At 43.5% G+C, this 18,522-nt stretch overlaps 1 protein-coding gene across 3 annotated transcripts in view; it reads right to left on the reverse strand.

The window, feature by feature from the left end:
• The window catches only part of LOC139422692 (Rho GTPase activating protein 24), a 209,303-nt gene that overhangs the window by 49,930 nt on the left and 140,851 nt on the right, over nucleotides 1-18,522 (reverse strand). The window contains exon 1 of one of the 3 annotated variants that reach the window (XM_071173908.1): nucleotides 1,209-1,276. The exons of the other annotated variants lie outside the window; for them this stretch is intronic. Coding sequence (XP_071030009.1) covers nucleotides 1,209-1,272 — 64 coding nt within the window. The 5' untranslated portion in view covers nucleotides 1,273-1,276. Of the gene's footprint in view, nucleotides 1-1,208; nucleotides 1,277-18,522 lie in introns of those variants that run through there. 3 annotated transcript variants of the gene reach the window in all.

Consider the following 18,522-nt stretch of genomic DNA (forward strand, 5'->3'; position numbering starts at 1 on the left):
TGCTGGAAGGTGAACCTCCGTCCCAATCTCAAATCTCTGGAAGACAAAAGCAGGTTTCCCTCAAGAATTTTCCTGTATTTAGCTCCATCCATCATTCCTTCAATTCTGACCAGTTTCCCAGTCCCTGCCGATGAAAAACATCCCCACAGCATGACGCTGTCACCACCATGCTTCACTGTAGGGATGTTGGGTTTGCGCCAGACATAGTGTTTTCCTTGATGTCCAAAAAGCTCAATTTTAGTCTCATCTAACCAGAGTACCTTCTTCCATATGTTTGGGGAGTCTCCCACATGCCTTTTGGCGAACACCAAACATGTTTGCTTATTTTTTTCTGGCCACTCTTCCGTAAAGCCCAGCTCTGTGGAGTGTACAGCTTAAAGTGGTCCTATGGACAGATACTCCAATCTCCACTGTGAGGCTTGGCAGCTCCCTCAGGGTTGTCTTTGGTCTCTTTGTTGCCTTTCTGATTAATGCCTTCCTTGCCTGGTCCGTGAGTTTTGGTAGGCGGCCCTCTTTTGACAGGTTTGTTGTGGTGCCATATTCTTTAAATATTTTAATAATGGATTTAAAAGGTGCTAAGTGGGATGCTCAGAGTTTCTGATATTTTTTTATAACCCAACCCTGATCTGTACTTTTCCACAACTTTGTCCCTGACCTGTTTGGAGCTCCTTGGTCTTCATAGTACCGCTTGCTTGGTAGTGCCCCTTGTTTAGTGGTGTTGCAGTCTCTGGGGCCTTTCAGAACAGATGTACAGTATACATACTGAGATCATGTGACAGATCATGTGACACTTAGATTGCACACAGGTGGACTTCATTTAACTAATTATGTGACTTCTGAAGGTAATTGGATCGTATTTAGGGGCTTCATAGCATTTTTTTTCTTCATTTCGCTTCACCAATTTGGACTACTCTGTGTATGTCCATTACATGAAATACAAATAAAAATCTATACAGATTACAGGTTGTATTGCAACAAAATAGGAAAAATGCCAAGGGGGGTGAATACTCTTGCAAGGCACTGTACATAGGTCTATCTACAAAGTCAACTATATTCAAGACTGAACATTGCAGAGACTCTCAAGTACAAATCACACTCACATTCTACTATATGAGTCTGTGTGGCAAACACAAAAATCCCAAATTAAAATGTTTAGCCACTGACTGGCCTTAACAAGCCACACAAACACACATAAGTGGTGTTGTTACCTGAGTGAGGAGAAGATGATAAATCTGATCCATACTGATGAAGCACCTGTTGGACCACCTCCATGCCTCCTCGTGTCACTCACTGATTTATCCCAGAGAAGAGGCCTTTAAGCTGGACAACACGTCCTGGTTGACTGGGTGCTCCTGGAGACTATAACCCTCTCACCCTGGATCTCAGCTAGTTCTGGCCTGGCCCCTCTGCTACGGTCAGTGAGCACAGCTGAGAGAGGCAGGGGGGGGTGGGGATTGGAATGGGGGGTGGGAGTTAAGGGGGGGTGGGGGCTACACCCTCTCCTCTCTAGCATGCAGTCCTCAGAGAACAATAGGGTACTAGATCACAACCACTCTTTACAGAGTCTTTACAAGCCACCCTTTAAATGGGCTGGGTTTGACCTGCCCAGGGGCTGTTAGGCAGGCTCCCATGAACAAACAGAGAATCCCATTATTTACAGTAATGATGCATTATTTACATTACAACACACAATGCCAACGGTACGGAATGACCAAGGCTAGGGTGTCTAGCTATCCACCAGAGGGAATGAACAAAGCATTTCTACAAGTACAGTAAGTCATATGAGTCAAATATTCTATTTCCAGGAAGTCATTTATTTCCTAGCTGAGTATTTAATGAACTAACCAGATGGATGCGACTCAAGCTATGACCCATACATACACAGGACGGAGGAAATGAGGTGAAGAGAAAATAGGGAAGCTGAGAGAAAGAGCTACTGGATTAATTAAGAGAACAGAGAGAGGAAGAGGGAGGGAGGTAGAGAGAGAGAGAGAGAGAGAGAGCGAGCGAGAGAGAGAGAGAGAGAGAGAGAGGGGGGGGATGGAGGGAGAGCGAGAGAGAGAGAGAGAGCGGGGTGGGTGGAGGGAGAGCGAGAGAGAGAGAGAGAGAGGGAGAGAGAGGAGAGAGAGAGAGAGAGGGGGGGGGGTGGAGGGAGAGCGAGAGAGAGAGAGAGGGGATGGAGGGAGAGCGAGAGAGAGAGAGAGAGAGAGAGAGAGAGAGAGAGAGAGAGAGAGAGTAGATGTGTGTCCGCTGACTGAGGTAAAACATTGTGTCTGTGAATGTTTAGAACATTGTTCTGACGTTCCTTCTCCTCCACGGCCCCTGTGACAGCTAGGTTCCTTCTTCTCCACGGTCCCTGTGACAACTAGGTTCCTTCTCCTCCACGGTCCCTGTGACAGCTAGGTTCCTTCTCCTCCACGGTCCCTGTGACAGCTAGGTTCCTTCTCCTCCACGGTCCCTGTGACAGCTAGGTTCCTTCTCCTCCACGGTCCCTGTGACAGCTAGGTTCCTTCTCCTCCACGGTCCCTGTGACAGCTAGGTTTCTTCTCCTCCACGGTCCCTGTGACAGCTAGGTTCCTTCTCCTCCACGGTCCCTGTGACAGCTAGGTTCCTTCTCCTCCACGGTCCCTGTGACAGCTAGGTTCCTTCTCCTCCACGGTCCCTGTGACAGCTAGGTTCCTTCTCCTCCATGGTCCCTGCGACAGCTAGGCTACTGGTGACAGCTATAGGATTCCCACACATTGACTCTCTCTCAACCATAAGAACATCCATCCAGGTAAACACGGCTGTGTTTGTTTTCCAGTATTCACTCAGTTTAGTTTACACACCGTGCTTCAACATTGACATTTTACAGCACTTCAAATAGACTCCCTCAACTGGTAACAACTTTCAGCCATGTTTGGATTAAACATCTCAGAAGAATGTGTGATTTATGAATGGAAAATCCTGAAAAGAGAAAAGCAAATTGGAAATGAAATTATTGTCTAAGCTGGTAATTACTCAACAAGTAGCTAGATCGTACAGATAGACCTGTAGCTAAATATCCTTAAATTCTTATAAGTTCATCTCTGATATAGATCTCCCACTAATTCCTGTAATTCAAGGTTGAATTAAAGGTTTACACATTTTTTTAAATGTTATTTAGCCTTTATTTAAGTAGGCAAGTCAGTTAATTAAGAACAAATTCTTCTTTACAATGACGGCCTACCCCCCCGGCCAAACCCTCCTCTAACCCGGACGACGCTGGGCCGCCCTATGGGACTCCCGATCATGGCCGGTTTTGACACAGCCTGGGAACGAACCAGGGTCTGTAGTGACGTCTCTAGCACTGCAATGCAATGCCTTGGACTGCTGCGCCACCCGGGAGGCCATTACCTTGTGTTAATTTAACATCATCATTAAGCAAAACATGAAGAGATAACTTTCTATTCCACTTATCCCATTCAAGATGATTTAACTTTCACAGAGAGACCATGCAATCTCAGTTAGATTCCCCTATCCAGATAACACTATCACGATCCAGCCATAAGTCAACACCTTGGGCTAGTTTCGGAGTGGAGTGCATTAAAGTGGGGTTGGGCCCAGTCTCCCATGGAAGAGTAACATAAATAGCTGACATGACCTCTTCTAGATAGCTGATAATATATGACGCTTGTATCTCATATCAGATTGTCTTTCTTTAGGCTGTCATTATATCTCGGGATATCCAGTGTCCCAGAACCTCCCACCGACGTTTACTGTTAACCTGTAGCTCAGGTCCGACCGCCCTGGTGTCCGTGTCCGTGTCCATGTGTGTGTGTGTGTGTGTGTGTGTGTGTGTGTGTGTGTGTGTGTGTGTGAGTGAGTATGTGTGTGTGAGTATGTGTGTGTGTGTGTGTGTGTGTGTGTGTGTGTGTGTGTGTGTGTGTGTGTGAGTGAGTATGTGTGTGTGAGTATGTGTGTGTGTGTGTGTGTGTGTGTGAGTGTGTGGTGTGTGTGTGTGTGTGTGTGTGGTGTGTGTGTGTGTGTGTGTGTGTGTGTGTGTGTGTGTGTGTGTGTGTGTGTGTGTGTGTGTGTGTGTGTGTGTGGTCCATGTCAACACACTATCTGTCAGCATGGAGATACTATAATCACTGTCTCCCATTTAGTCTGTCTCTACCTGAGTCCCCTCCAGCTATTGAACCACAGGTCTGATCCCTGCAAATAGGAGGTGTGTGTGTGTGTGTGTGTGTGTGTGTGTGTGTGTGTGTGTGTGTGTGTGTGTGTGTGTGTGTGTGTGAAGCAGAATTAACAGCTAAGGTCAGGTCAGAGAGGGCATGGGTTTGTTTGGCTCTACTGTCCCTCCCGGGCCTCCATAGGAAGAGAGAGAGAGAGGAATCGTTATACTCAACAAGAGAACAACGACAAGATCCACAGCACATTCTTAGGTGCTGACAGAATAACATGACACCACTTCAGGCTGTTACAATGTGTCTCTGCATCAGGGAGAGTAGGGTCTATCTGTGAGACTCATCTATGTTTCCCAAATGACACCCTATGTGAGTCCTATGGGCCCTGGTCAAAAGTAGTGCACTACATAGGGAACATTTGGGATGCCATTTGGGATGCACACAATGTGTTTCTGTAACAGGGAGAGTATGTATGGTGTCTGTGTGACAGACTAGATGGTGTATGGTTACATGGTGAATGGGTTCAGGAAGGAAGTGAAGTCAGTTTACCTCAATTCAATAAATAATAATTAAAAAAAATATATATATATTTTTTAAAAGTTTACCACACTGCTTTCGCTCATCTACACTAATTAATAAGCCTGTTACTACATAACTCTGCAACAGGGAGAGCATGGCCTATAGACTGTGTAGGGTGTATGGTTACATGGGTGAATGGGTTCAGGACCAGCCTGTGTAACCAAGCGTTCATTAGGGTCATGATCGTGTTGTTCAGCACGGTAACTTAGTAACAAAAAAAATTCACCATACTACTACTTTTGGCTCTGCAAGATTCATTAATTAATTAGAGTTTGAAACGTATCCATCTCCAACATGTAACACTCCTAATTAAGGTTCTTACGGTATACATCAACCCAACCTGGACTCAGGGGTAGACGTAAAATAGTAACCTTAAATCTGGGACACTCCAATTAGTATGATATGTAATGTTTCGTATTGTATGTATTGATTTGTTGATGTCCTTTGGGCCAGTAATTGAAAGGTTGCTGGATCGAATCCCTGAGCTGACAAGGTAAAAATGTGTTTTTCTGCCCCTGAGTAAGGCAGTTAACCCACTGTTCCCCAGGCGCCGAAGACGTGGATGTCGATTAAGGAAGCCCCCCGCACCTCTCTGATTCAATGGGTAACAAACGGCAATTCGTACAATATGCTACGAATTACAATTTGTTGTGGCTAACGTCAGCTAGGTAGCTAGGTGGCTAACACTAACGTTAGCTAGGTGGCTAACATTAACGTTAACTAGGGGGATAACGTTAGCTAGGTAGCTAGATGGCTAATACTAACGTTAGCTAGGTGGCTAATGTTATCTGTAGGGGTTAGGGTTAGGGATTAATTCAGGGTTAAGGTTAGGGTAAAGGGGAATGGAAACACTGTAGGAAGTAAAGCTAAGCAATAATATATATGTTCATTTAACAGAAATCTTGAACAACGTTTATTAAAATTATGGGTAGCGCCATCTTGAATTGCCATAGTAACGACTGATGCCAATTCGTCATTGGCAGGTTTAAGCAAATTGTGTTTTTTGGCGTGGGGACTGACTCTTGCCTCCACTGGCCCTGAAAGGTTTCTCACAACATTGACACTGCTCTCGCTGTCATTGAGATCATGTGAACAACATTAAGGTACCACAACTGTATACAATTATCTTTTTATGTTGGTAATTATAACATTTACATTTTAGACTATTTTTTCAGATTGATAAGATTAGTCTGTGAAATGAACTTATGACAACAAGCCGAGTAGCTAGCTACTTGATTTAGCTCTTCTCTTGTCTTTTTGATGTTAATGTTTTCTAGCTAGCTATGATCCCCATAGCTATAATTATTAGCCAGTGCTTGACATGGGCTGAGTTTGAGTACAGGCACCTAAAATGTTCTACTACTTGAGCTCCTTTTCCTCTTATAGAATATTAGCTAAAAGGTGTGGAACTCCCGCACCTAAATATAAACAGTACCGGCATCCAAAATGAGAACCGGCACCTATTTTAGTCCAAGTCAAGCACCGTAGCTAGCTATATAACTCCGTAGCTAGATATCTTACTAGGTACCTGTTTATCTTTTATATGTGATATGCTATGGAAAGAGCAGGTGTTCGTAATGTTTTGTATGCGCAGTGTATATACCAGGTGATATTCAGGTGAAAGCTATGATCTCTTAATTGATTTCACTTACTAAATCCACTTCAATCAGTGTAGATGAAGGGAAGGAGACAGGATGAAGAAGGATTTTTAAGCCTTGAGACATGGATTGTGTATGTCTGCCATTCAGATGGTGAATGAGGAAGACAAAACATTTAAGTTTCTTTGAACGGGGTATGGTAGTAGCTGCCAGCAACACTGGTTTGAGTGTGTCAAGAACTGTAAAGCTGCTGGGTGTTTCAGTCTCAACAGTTTCCCGTGTGTATCAAGAATGCTCCACCACCCAAAGGACATCCAGACAACATTGTCTGTCATTGATATTGTCTGTCTATAATTTTCTGTCTGTAAATAAAGGTTAAATAATAAATACATAAAATAAAAATAACTGTGGGAAGCATTGGAGTCAACATCCCTGAGGAACATCTCATTGTGACTCATTGCAGACATATGCACTAGTACAGGGACTCCAAAGTCCTCACCCAGTAGCTCAGTAGCTCAGAAGTTGTAAAAGACAATTATTGTCATTATACAGTGCATTGCGAAAGTATTCGGCCCCCTTGAACTTTTCAAACATAAAGATATAAAACTGTATTTTTTTGTGAAGAATCAACAACAAGTGGGACACAATCATGAAGTGGAACGACATTTATTGGATATTTCAAACTTTTTTAACAAATCAAAAACTGAAAAATTGGGCGAGCAAAATTATTCAGCCCCTTTACTTTTAGTGTAGCAAACTCTCTCCAGAAGTTCAGTGAGGATCTCTGAATGATCCAATGTTGACCTAAATGACTAATGATGATAAATACAATCCACCTGTGTGTAATCAAGTCTCCGTATAAATGCACCTGCACTGTGATAGTCTCAGAGGTACGTTAAAAGCGCAGAGAGCATCATGAAGAACAAGGAACACACCAGGCAGGTCCGAGATACTGTTGTGAAGAAGTTTAAAGCCGGATTTGGATACAAAAAGATTTCCCAAGCTTTAAACATCCCAAGGAGCACTGTGCAAGCGATAATATTGAAATGGAAGGAGTATCAGACCACTGCAAATCTACCAAGACCTGGCCGTCCCGCTAAACTTTCAGCTCATACAAGGAGAAGACTGATCAGAGATGCAGCCAAGAGGCCCATGATCACTCTGGATGAACTGCAGAGATCTACAGCTGAGGTGGGAGACTCTGTCCATAGGACAACAATCAGTCGTATATTGCACAAATCTGGCCTTTATGGAAGTGGCAAGAAGAAAGCCATTTCCTAAAGATATCCATAAAAAGTGTTGTTTAAAGTTTGCCACAAGCCACCTGGGAGACACACCATGTGGAAGAAGGTGCTCTGGTCAGATGAAACCAACTTGAACTTTTTGGCAACAATGCAAAACGTTGTGTTTGGCGTAAAAGCAACACAGCTCATCACCCTGAACACACCATCCCCACTGTCAAACATGGTGGTGGCAGCATCATGGTTTGGGCCTGCTTTTCTTCAGCAGGGACAGGGAAGATGGTTAAAATTGATGGGAAGATGGATGGAGCCAAATACAGGACCATTCTGGAAGAAAACCTGATGGAGTCTGCAAAAGACCTGAGACTGGGACGGAGATTTGTCTTCCAACAAGACAATGATCCAAAACATAAAGCAAAATCTACAATGGAATGGTTCAAAAATAAACATAGCCAGGTGTTAGAATGGCCAAGTCAAAGTCCAGACCTGAATCCAATCGAGAATCTGTGGAAATAACTGAAAACTGCTGTTCACAAATGCTCTCCATCCAACCTCACTGAGCTCGAGCTGTTTTGCAAGGAGGAATGGGAAAAAATTTCAGTCTCTCAATGTGCAAAACTGATAGAGACATACCCCAAGCGACTTACAGCTGTAATCGCAGCAAAAGGTGGCGCTACAAAGTATTAACTTAAGGGGGCTGAATCATTTTGCACGCCCAATTTTTCAGTTTTTGATTTGTTAAAAAAGTTTGAAATATCCAATAAATGTCGTTCCACTTCATGATTGTGTCCCACTTGTTGTTGATTCTTCACAAAAAAATACAGTTTTATATCTTTATGTTTGAAGCCTGAAATGTGGCAAAAGGTCGCAAAGTTCAAGGGGGCCGAATACTTTCGCAATGCACTGTATATCTTGTTCTTATCATATTTGTCAATTCTAGTTCAATTTTGATGACAATATCTCTGAGATGAATATCGTATATAAGGTTTTTGGTTATGATAGGGATGTAACTTCAGGTCTAATGAGACAAGGTATTCCCCTAAATGTATTATTTTAATAAAGTTATTGTTTTATTCATATTATATTACTTGTGCATGTCTTTCCTTATCAAATGTAAGACTAAATTCAATTTGTAATATGTTTTAGCGCAAAAAAAACGTGTTTCATATACTTACAGGATAAGTGTCTGATTACCGAACATCCATAGATTTCCAGAACAATACCACTTCACTGAAACGGCTGTGACTTATTCACAGTAAAAGGTAGTACTATTTTGATTCCAGATTATCATACTTACAAAAGAAGGAAGACTCAATATGCTCTAATCTTTTCTCTACCTTCATTAGGAAGTTGTGTGAAAATGTGTATCATGTTTTCATGTATGGTTTGACACCAGCAAATGATGCTCATTAATGCACGTAGGAGGTCACGGTCACGGTCTCAGTAAATTCAGGAATTCCAAAACTCTCCTGCCAGTGATGCAACAATACCAATATGGTGATTTACAGGTACAGTTATGTGGTGCTCTAAAGCCTAGTGTTCCCAGTCCCTTTAATGTTAGGGTACAGTGAAGTACAGTACAGTTTTTGTATTTTTTATTTATTTTACTTTCTTTAACTAGGCAAGTCAGTTAAGAACAAATTCTTATTTTCAATGACGGCCTAGGAACAGTGGGTTAACTGCCTGTTCAGGGGCAGAACGACAGATTTGTACCTTGTCAGCTCGGGGATTCAAACTTGCAACCTTTCGGTTACTAGTCCAACGCTCTAACCACTAGGCTACCCTGCCGCCCCGGCAGTTAGGGTTAGGGGAAGGGTTGGCTAACATGCTAAGTAGCTGCAAAGTAGCTAAAAAAAGAAGTAAGTCATTACAAAGTTGCAAATTAGCTAAAATGTTAATGTTGTCTGTGATGAAATTCAAACACGTAACCTTTGGGTTGCTAGAATTTCGTGTTCTCTGCCTACCCATCCCACCCTGACCTTACTTTCATTTTTAACATAAATAACCATCTGTGTTATGTAAACATACCAAATGTAACATATCATACCAAAATTCAGTGTCCCGATTTTACATTTACTATGTTACGTCTAGTCTATGAGACCAGGCTGATGAACAAGGTCTTCAGTTCACAGTTGATAAGGTGTTGTTTGCGATACCATGCTGAGAAGAGTCTGTCAGTCAGACTGTCTGTCTGTCTACCTGCAGCTATGAGGTCAACATAGTTCAGATCACGTCAAGCTGTCTGTCTGTCTGTCCCTAGACTCTTAATTAATCACATCAAGCTGTCTGTCCCTAGACTCTTAATTAATCACATCAAGCTGTCTGTCCCTAGACTCTTAATCACATCAAGCTGTCTGTCCCTAGACTCTTAATTAATCACATCAAGCTGTCTGTCCCTAAACTCTTAATCACATCAAGCTGTCTGTCCCTAGACTCTTAATTAATCACATCAAGCTGTCTGTCCCTAGACTCTTAATTAATCACATCAAGCTGTCTGTCCCTAGACTCTTAATTAATCACATCAAGCTGTCTGTCCCTAGACTCTTAATTAATCACATCAAGCTGTCTGTCCCTAGACTCTTAATCACATCAAGCTGTCTGTCCCTAGACTCTTAATTAATCACATCAAGCTGTCTATCCCTAGACTCTTAATCACATCAAGCTGTCTGTCCCTAGACTCTTAATTAATCACATCAAGCTGTCTGTCCCTAGTCTCTTAATCACATCAAGCTGTCTGTCGCTAGACTCTTAATTAATCACATCAAGCTGTCTGTCCCTAAACTCTTAATCACATCAAGCTGTCTGTCCCTAGACTCTTAATTAATAACATCAAGCTGTCTGTCCCTGGACTCTTAATTAATCACATCAAGCTGTCTGTCCCTGGACTCTTAATTAATCACATCAAGCTGTCTGTCCCTAGACTCTTAATCACATCAAGCTGTCTGTCCCTAGACTCTTAATTAATCACTTCAAGCTGTGTGTCCCTAGACTCTTAATTAATCACATCAAGCTGTCTGTCCCTAGACTCTCAATTAATCACATCAAGCTGTCTGTCCCTAGACTCTTAATCACATCAAGCTGTCTGTCCCTAGACTCTTAATTAATCACATCAAGCTGTCTGTCCCTAGACTCTTGAGACATACAATACCGTCATACTACAGTAGTCTTTCCTCCGCTGTTTGTAGCATTGAGATTAATAACCAAGTATAGTTAGAATACAGTTATGTGTTCACAATTGTTTCAGTGCACTTTAACCTTTGAGAAATGTAGCTGTCCTTCTTGGAGCAGTGTACTCTACCAAGTGTCCATTTCCTTAAAGTTCCCTCTAATATAAAACTACTCTTGTTATCAACCTAGTGAACCTACTCCCAATCACGGCCGGTTGTGACACAGCCTGGATTCGTCCATGGCTGTCTTAGTAGTTTGTCTACCTGTGATATAAAAAGCCTCTCAGTATTTAGTAGCTATAAATCTACATTATGTCAAGGCCATGGCCGGAGTTGTCACTCCCTGATCTGTTTCACCTGTTCCTGTGATTTTCTCCACCCTCTCCAGGTGTCGCTTATCTTCCCCAGTGTATTTATCCCTGTGTTTCCTGTCTCTCTGTGCCAGTTCGTCTTGTATATTTAGTCAAGTCAACCAGCGTGTTTTTCCCGTACTCCTTTTGCTATTCTCCTTTTTTTAGTCCTCCCGGTTTTGACCCTTGCCTGTTTCTGGACTCTGTACCCACCTGCCTGACCATTCTGCCTGCCTTGATCAAGAGCCTGTCTGCCACTCTGTACCTGCCTGCCTTGACCAAGAACCTGTCTGCCACTCTGTACCTGCCTGCCTTGACCACGAGCCTGTCTGCCACTCTGTACCTCCTGGACTCTGATTTGGTTTCGACCTTTTTGCCTGTCCACGACCATTCTCTTGCCTGTCCCTTTGGATGAATAAACATTCTAAGACTCCAACCACCTGCCTCCTGTGTCTTCATCTGGGTCTCGCCTTGTGCCTTGATAAGAGCAGCCTTAGTAGTCTGTTGACAAGTACAGACTGACCTCACCCACGGTATAACGTTGCGTGTGTCCAAGTGACAACAGCTGGCCGTGGTGACAAAACCTCAACACTCGTAACACTTGAATTACTCTAAAATCCCTCTTCAGAAGCTGATGAAGCCGTCACAAGCCTTTCTAGTCTCCTACTCAGGACTAGGAAGTCTTTCAGGTCACTCACACTATAAAGGAATATGGCATTTCAACAAAACTTTTCACCCCCAACTGTTGCTTTAATGTCCTGTGCTCAGTTGACACACTGATTGTTCACAGAGCTTAGTTTGTAATGCTTGTGGTCAGTATACTGTATTAAGGCAAGAATACACATTTAAGAGCCATATTGAAGGTACAGTGTGGTGTTACAAATGACTGTAGGGAGGCCCCATTGCAATATGAGCAGTGTAATCTCAGGCAGCATAATTTAAGCAGTGATGTTTCCATTTCCTAAACATGTAATTGATCCTTTTACATAATGATATATTTAAAGCAGCCTGACCTGGCTAAACACACGGTCTTATTTTAGGTTCTCCCAATGTAAAAAGAACAGATGAACTTGGCACTTTACATTTTTGATTTATTTAACTGGGCAAGTCAGTTAAAGAACAAATTGTTATTTACAGTGACGGCCTACACCGACCAAACCAAGACGACGCTGGGCCAATTGTGCGCCGACATATGGGACTCCCAATCACGGGCCGGTTGTGATACAGCCTGGATTCGAACCAGGGTGTCTGTAGTGACACCTCGAGCACTGAGATGCAGTGCCTTGGAACTCTGCACCACTCGGGAGCCACCCGAAAGCCCCTCACTTTGTCAAGCACTCTGAGGAGAAAGTCCCTCTAATTACTGTGACCCATACCCACTCGGCACAAACTGGTTGAATCAAGGTTGTTTCCGTGTAAATACAAAAAAAAGGTATAATATCAATGTGGAAAACTGATTGGAAAATGTCATCAACGTAAATGTTTATGATTTCATGCTGAATTTGCGTTAGTTGACAACGCAATCAAGTGTAAATCTAAACCAGACGTTGAACTGACATCTCTGCCCAGCGGGTAGTCTCTCTGACAACTGTATCGTCACTTGTTGTTAAGGGACACCCTGCCTCTCTGAGGGTGTAGAGCCGTGAGCTGTGATGACAGAACACTGTAGGAAACACTGTAGCACGTATCACTGTAAATCTCCACGGCAACCCGCCTCTGTACTGTGTACCATACACATTCTATGAAGCCAGATGGTAAATTCCTGCTCCCTATTTTGGCTCTTCTCCCCAAGACATTTAAAATTCTATGTGATTCAGTATGGGATTAATTCGGAAGTCAGCAAGAACCAATTTACAGCAGGCAATCTGGGGTGTTGATCTGGGGTGTTACATATTACAGTACAGATGACAGTACAGATGACAGTACAGATGACAGTACAGATGACAGTACAGATGACAGTACAGATTACAATACAGATTACAGTACAGATCACAGTACAGATGACAGTACAGATGACAGTACAGATCACAGTACAGATCACAGTACAGATGACAGTACAGATGACAGTACAGATTACAATACAGATTACAGTACAGATCACAGGAAATATTACAGTACATATGACAGTACAGATGAGAGTACAGATGACAGTACAGATGACAGTACAGATGACAGTACGGGTTACAAATAGTGTTGCTGCATACTGAACCAGTTGTAGATCAAAGGATAGGGCAGAGTGGTGATGAGACATGTCAGATGATATCAACCATGTTAACGGATTATCGATTGTTTAAAGTTGGATGGATGTACAGTACCAGTCAAACGTTTGGACACACCTACTCATTCAAGGGTTTTTCTTTATTTTGACTATTTTCTACATTGTAGAATAATAGTGAAGACATCAAAACAATGAAATAACAAAAATTTGGACTCATCAGACCAAAGGACAAGAAGACCAAGCCACACAACTTGCCTAGAGAGTTTTCAGCTATGCTTTCCGTGGCTGTTTATTTACCACCACAGACAGATGCTGGCACTAAGAACGCACTCAGTCAACTGTGTAAGGAAATAAGCAAACAGGAAACCTCTCGTCCAGAGGCAGCGCTCCTAGTGGCCGGAGACTTTAATGCAGGGAAACTTAAATCAGTTCTACCAAATTTCCATCAACATGTTAAATGTGCAACCAGAGGGGAAAAAAATTCTAGATCACCTGTACTCCACACACAGAGACACGTACAAGCTCTCCCTCGCCCTCATTTGGTAAATCCGATCACAACTCTATCCTCCTGATTCCTGCTTACAAGCAAAAATGAAAGCAGGAAGCACCAGTGACTCGGTCTATAAAAAAGTGGTCAGATGAAGCAGATGCTAAACTACAGGACTGTTTTGCTATCACAGACTGGAACATGTTCCGGGATGCTTCCGATGGAATTGAGGAGTACACCACATCAGTCACTGGCTTTATCAATAAGTGCATCGAGGACGTCGTCCCCACAGTGACTGTACGTACATACCCTAACCAGAAGCTATGGATTACAGGCAACATTCGCACTGAGCTAAAGGGTAGAGCTGCCGCTTTCAAGGTGCTGGACTCTAACCCGGAAGCTTACAAGAAATCCTGCTATGCCCTGCGACGAACAATCAAACAGGGCTATGATTGAATAATTCTTCACCGGCTCCGACGCTCGTCTTATGTGGCAGGACTTGCAAACTATTACAGACTACAAAGGGAAGCACAGCCACGAGCTGCCCAGTGACACGAGCCTACCAGACGATTTGCATACCGCCCAAACAGATCCACAGATGATGCAATCTCTATTGCACTCCACACTGCCCTTTCCCACCTGGACAAAATGAACACTTATGTGAGAATGCTATTCATTGACTACAGCTCAGCGTTCAACACCATAGTACCCTCAAAGCTCATCACTAAGCTAAGGATCCTGGGAATAAAACACCTCCCTCTGCAACTGAAATTCCTCAAATTAACTTACATTTTTTTTTAAATTGCATTCCAGGTGACTACCTCATGAAGCTGGTTGAGAGAATGCCAAGAGTGCGCAAAACTGCCATCAAGGCAAAAGGTGTCTACTTTGAAGAATCTCAAAGTGTTATTTCATAGTTTTGATGTCTTCACTACTATTCTACAATGTAGAAAATAGTAAAAATAAAGAAAAACCCTTGAATGAGTAGGTGTGTCCAAACGTTTGACTGGTACTGTATGTGTACAAAAAACACTATGTACACAGCAAATGCACTTTGAGGGCACTATAATGCTGAAATAGGTTTAAACAGTCACAATATTGGAGCTAAAACAATGTCTAAGTCCAATTGGGGTTTGGCAGATAGACAAGACAACTGCTCTGAGAACAACTTGGGGTGTGAAAAATGCATGATTATTTTGCTGGTCATTGCGAACCCCTGTCACTGTGGGACCAGAAAAGCCCAAAGTTAAGGAGCCTGTTGGGAAGTGCGTATGCATGATGAGTGGTGGTGACCTATTGACTGGAGGCTTGCAGGATAAAACAACACTCTGGTCTAGGCCGTTGACTGACAGTCCCTAACAAGCCCAATTATTATGACAGTGGCTGGCCCAGTGTCCGGCAGGCAGCTTGTTCTGTGATGGGCCTGATAAGAGTGGTTTTCTTTGATGCTCACAGCAGTCCTCTCACTCTGTCTCTCTTCATCTCCCTCTCTCTCTCTCTGGCTGTCTCTCGCTCTCTAAATCAAACCCTCTCACTCTTTCTTCCCCCCCTCTCTGCCTGCCTGCCTGCCTCTCTCCTTCAATTAAATTTCAATTTTAGGGCTTTATTGGCATGGGAAACATATGTTTACATTGCCAAAGTAAGTGAAGTAGATAATAAACATGTACAGAAAACATTACACTCACAAAAGTTCAAAAATAATAAAGACATTTAAAATGTCATATTATGTCTATATACAGTGTTGTAACCATGTGCAAACAGTTAAAGTACAAAAAGGAAAATAAATATAGGTTCTCTCTCTCTCTCTCTCTCTCTCTCTCTCTCTCTCTCTCTCTCTCTCTCTCTCTCTCTCTCTCTCTCTCTCTCTCTCTCTCTCTCTCTCTCTCTCTCTCTCTCTCTCTCTCTCTCTCTCTCTCTCTCTCTCTCAAAGCTGCTGCTGGCTGTGGGTGACAGAGAGCTCAAAGAGCATCAGCATTGAAAGATCAACTTAGATTGCGTCATTGAAAGGGACGGGGAGGATGGGGTACAGAGGGACAGGGGGATGGGGACTGGGGGACGGGAATGGGGGGATGGGGACGGGTGGATGGGAACAGGAGGACAAGGGGACGGGGGACAGGGGACAGGGGGATGGGGACAGGGGGATGGGGGACAGGGGAATGGGGGACAGGGGGATGGGGACAGGGGGATGGGGGACAGGGGGATGGGGACAGGGGGATGGGGACAAGGGGGATGGGGAGTGAGGGAGTAGGGAACAATCTAATTGGATCAGAAAATGCTGACAAGGGGGTCATGTTATGAATGGGACACTCACAATGATGTCACCCCCCTACAACCCCAAACCTCCCATCCCCCACCCCATCGCCCCATCCCCCATTCCTTTGCATGCTGCTGTTTGACATTTTGCCTACTGCTATCAAGCTTGGCTTGGCTTGACGTGGTAAAGAGCCTAATATAGTCTTCCTGATGTTAGGTGGCACATACGCATACGGCTAATGGCAACTGCATTACGTCACTACAGAGAAGCACATTAGACAGAGTGGTTGAGATCGGCTCTGACATGGTCCAGGAGTCTTCCCTGACCCTATGACCCCGGAGCCTACCACCTCTTCATGGTGACACGCGCATACACACACACACACACACACACACACACACAAACAGGGCTATGAATCTAGTAGCTGTTTATCTGCCTGAAGGACCCTCAGCCGCTAGGATAATCTTATAAAGTACATCATGTTTTCACCTCGGCTGACACGATTGGATATTTAAGATATATGCTACAAACAGTATTAGTTTTAACATAATTAATACTTGTGTGGTATCTGTGCTATACTTGTACTGGTAACGCTAGAGTGAAGGATTGAATGGTGACCCTGACCCTACCACACTCCTTCATCTAACCCAGACATAGGTGCAAGTAGTATTTTAAATCTTTCTTGGGATGCTTGTTTGGGCCTGCCTGGAGTGCCCAAGGGGTGGGATATGAATCTAGGACTCTTCCATTGCTTCCATTGAGACAGGCAACCCCAATCAAACACAGATACACTACCCGAAGACAACAACTACTATTAGAACCCAGGTCTGATCTACCCGGGTCTGACATTATGTCTCAATCTGTTAAGAACATCTTTGATATGACGATCAGCGATGACTCATTCCTATACCATTACTATCTGACAGCCGAAGGAGCTGTGTGAAATATCGTCTGCTTCCCAAATAGCACCCTATTTCCTACGTAGTGCACTACTTTTGGACCAGAGCACTACGGGCCTTTGTGAAAAGTAGTGCACTATATAGGAACTAGGGTGCTATTTGGTATGTAGAGAGAACACCTGGCCTAATGATCTCTTCTTGGAACACTCTCCTACACTACTTCTGACGTCATTTAACGTATCAGACTAGACTTTCTAAACTTGGACATGGAGTTCTCAGCTCTTTTCAAACCGCGCTCACCTTGAATCAGACATTCAGTCTGTGTCTGCTCTTAACTCCCCCCCCAAAAAAAAATTAAAGCTGTTTGTCTACACAAAAACATCATATTGTTTTAATGGAACGTTGAAAAACATATTGAAATGACAGAATAGAGTAGTCTACCTGTTGTATAATTGGTTAGGCTACCAAGTACTAATCAATGGCTTGATGAAGTTTAGCAGAGGACATCTCTTAATACCAGCGAAATGTGAACATACACCCAGACACATATGAACTTAACGCTATGGTGATGCTTCATTAAAAGTGTCCTTACTTGTGTAATTACGCTGTAACATTTATTGACTGTAAACAACCAATAGTTACAATACAACAACAACACGTAACTGGTAGTCATTGCGGTCTGTAATAACAATGAGTGCTTGTTTGCCAGGCTCGTTACAAATGGGCAGGTTTTCCACTACATTCAACAAACTTACTGTTTCGTTACTTCTCAGATGCGTCTGATTCAGGAACAAGGTTGTGACCCCTCGTGGATGCGTTGGGTGTCAGAGAGATGACGCTCAATAGGTTGTAATTAGTTACCCGTTAATTGGGGCGGCAGGGTAGCCTAGTGGTTAGAGTGTTGATCTAGTAACCGAAAGGTTCCAAGTTCAAATCCCAGAGCTGACAAGGTACAAATCTGTTGTTCTGCCCCTGAGCAGGCAGTTAAATAAAGGTACAAAATATATAAAAATTGTGCAGAATGTGCACTGTTGAAAATATATCTCCACGGCCTCCTGGGTGGCGCAGTGGTTAAGGTTGCTGTACCAACCAGCGCCAGCTGTGCCACCAGAGACTCTGGGTTCGCGCCCAGGCTCTGTCGCGACTGGGAGGTCTTTGGCCAGCTAATTGGCCAGCTAACACGGCTAAGACAGCTAACACAACTAACACAACCAATACAGCTAACATGGCTAAAACAACTAACACAGGTTAGCTGACTAAGACTAACACGGCTAACACACCTAACACGGCTAACACAACGAACACAGCTAACACAACCAATACAGCTAACAAGACTAACACGGCTAACACAGCTAATACACCTAACACGGCAAAAACACAGCTAACACGGCTAATACACCTAACACGGCTAACAAGGGCAGCGATCTGCCGATCCCTTACATCCCTTACGATCCCTTACACAGCCCAGTAGTTAGACTGGGCTGCTGAGAATGGAGGCCAGTGAGGGGCTGGTAGTTAGACTGGGCTGCTGAGGCTGGAGGCCAGTGAGGGGCTGGTGGTTAGACTGGGCTGCTGAGACTG

This window comes from Oncorhynchus clarkii, chromosome 12 (genome assembly GCF_045791955.1).
Source record: "Oncorhynchus clarkii lewisi isolate Uvic-CL-2024 chromosome 12, UVic_Ocla_1.0, whole genome shotgun sequence".
Lineage (NCBI taxonomy): Eukaryota > Metazoa > Chordata > Actinopteri > Salmoniformes > Salmonidae > Oncorhynchus > Oncorhynchus clarkii.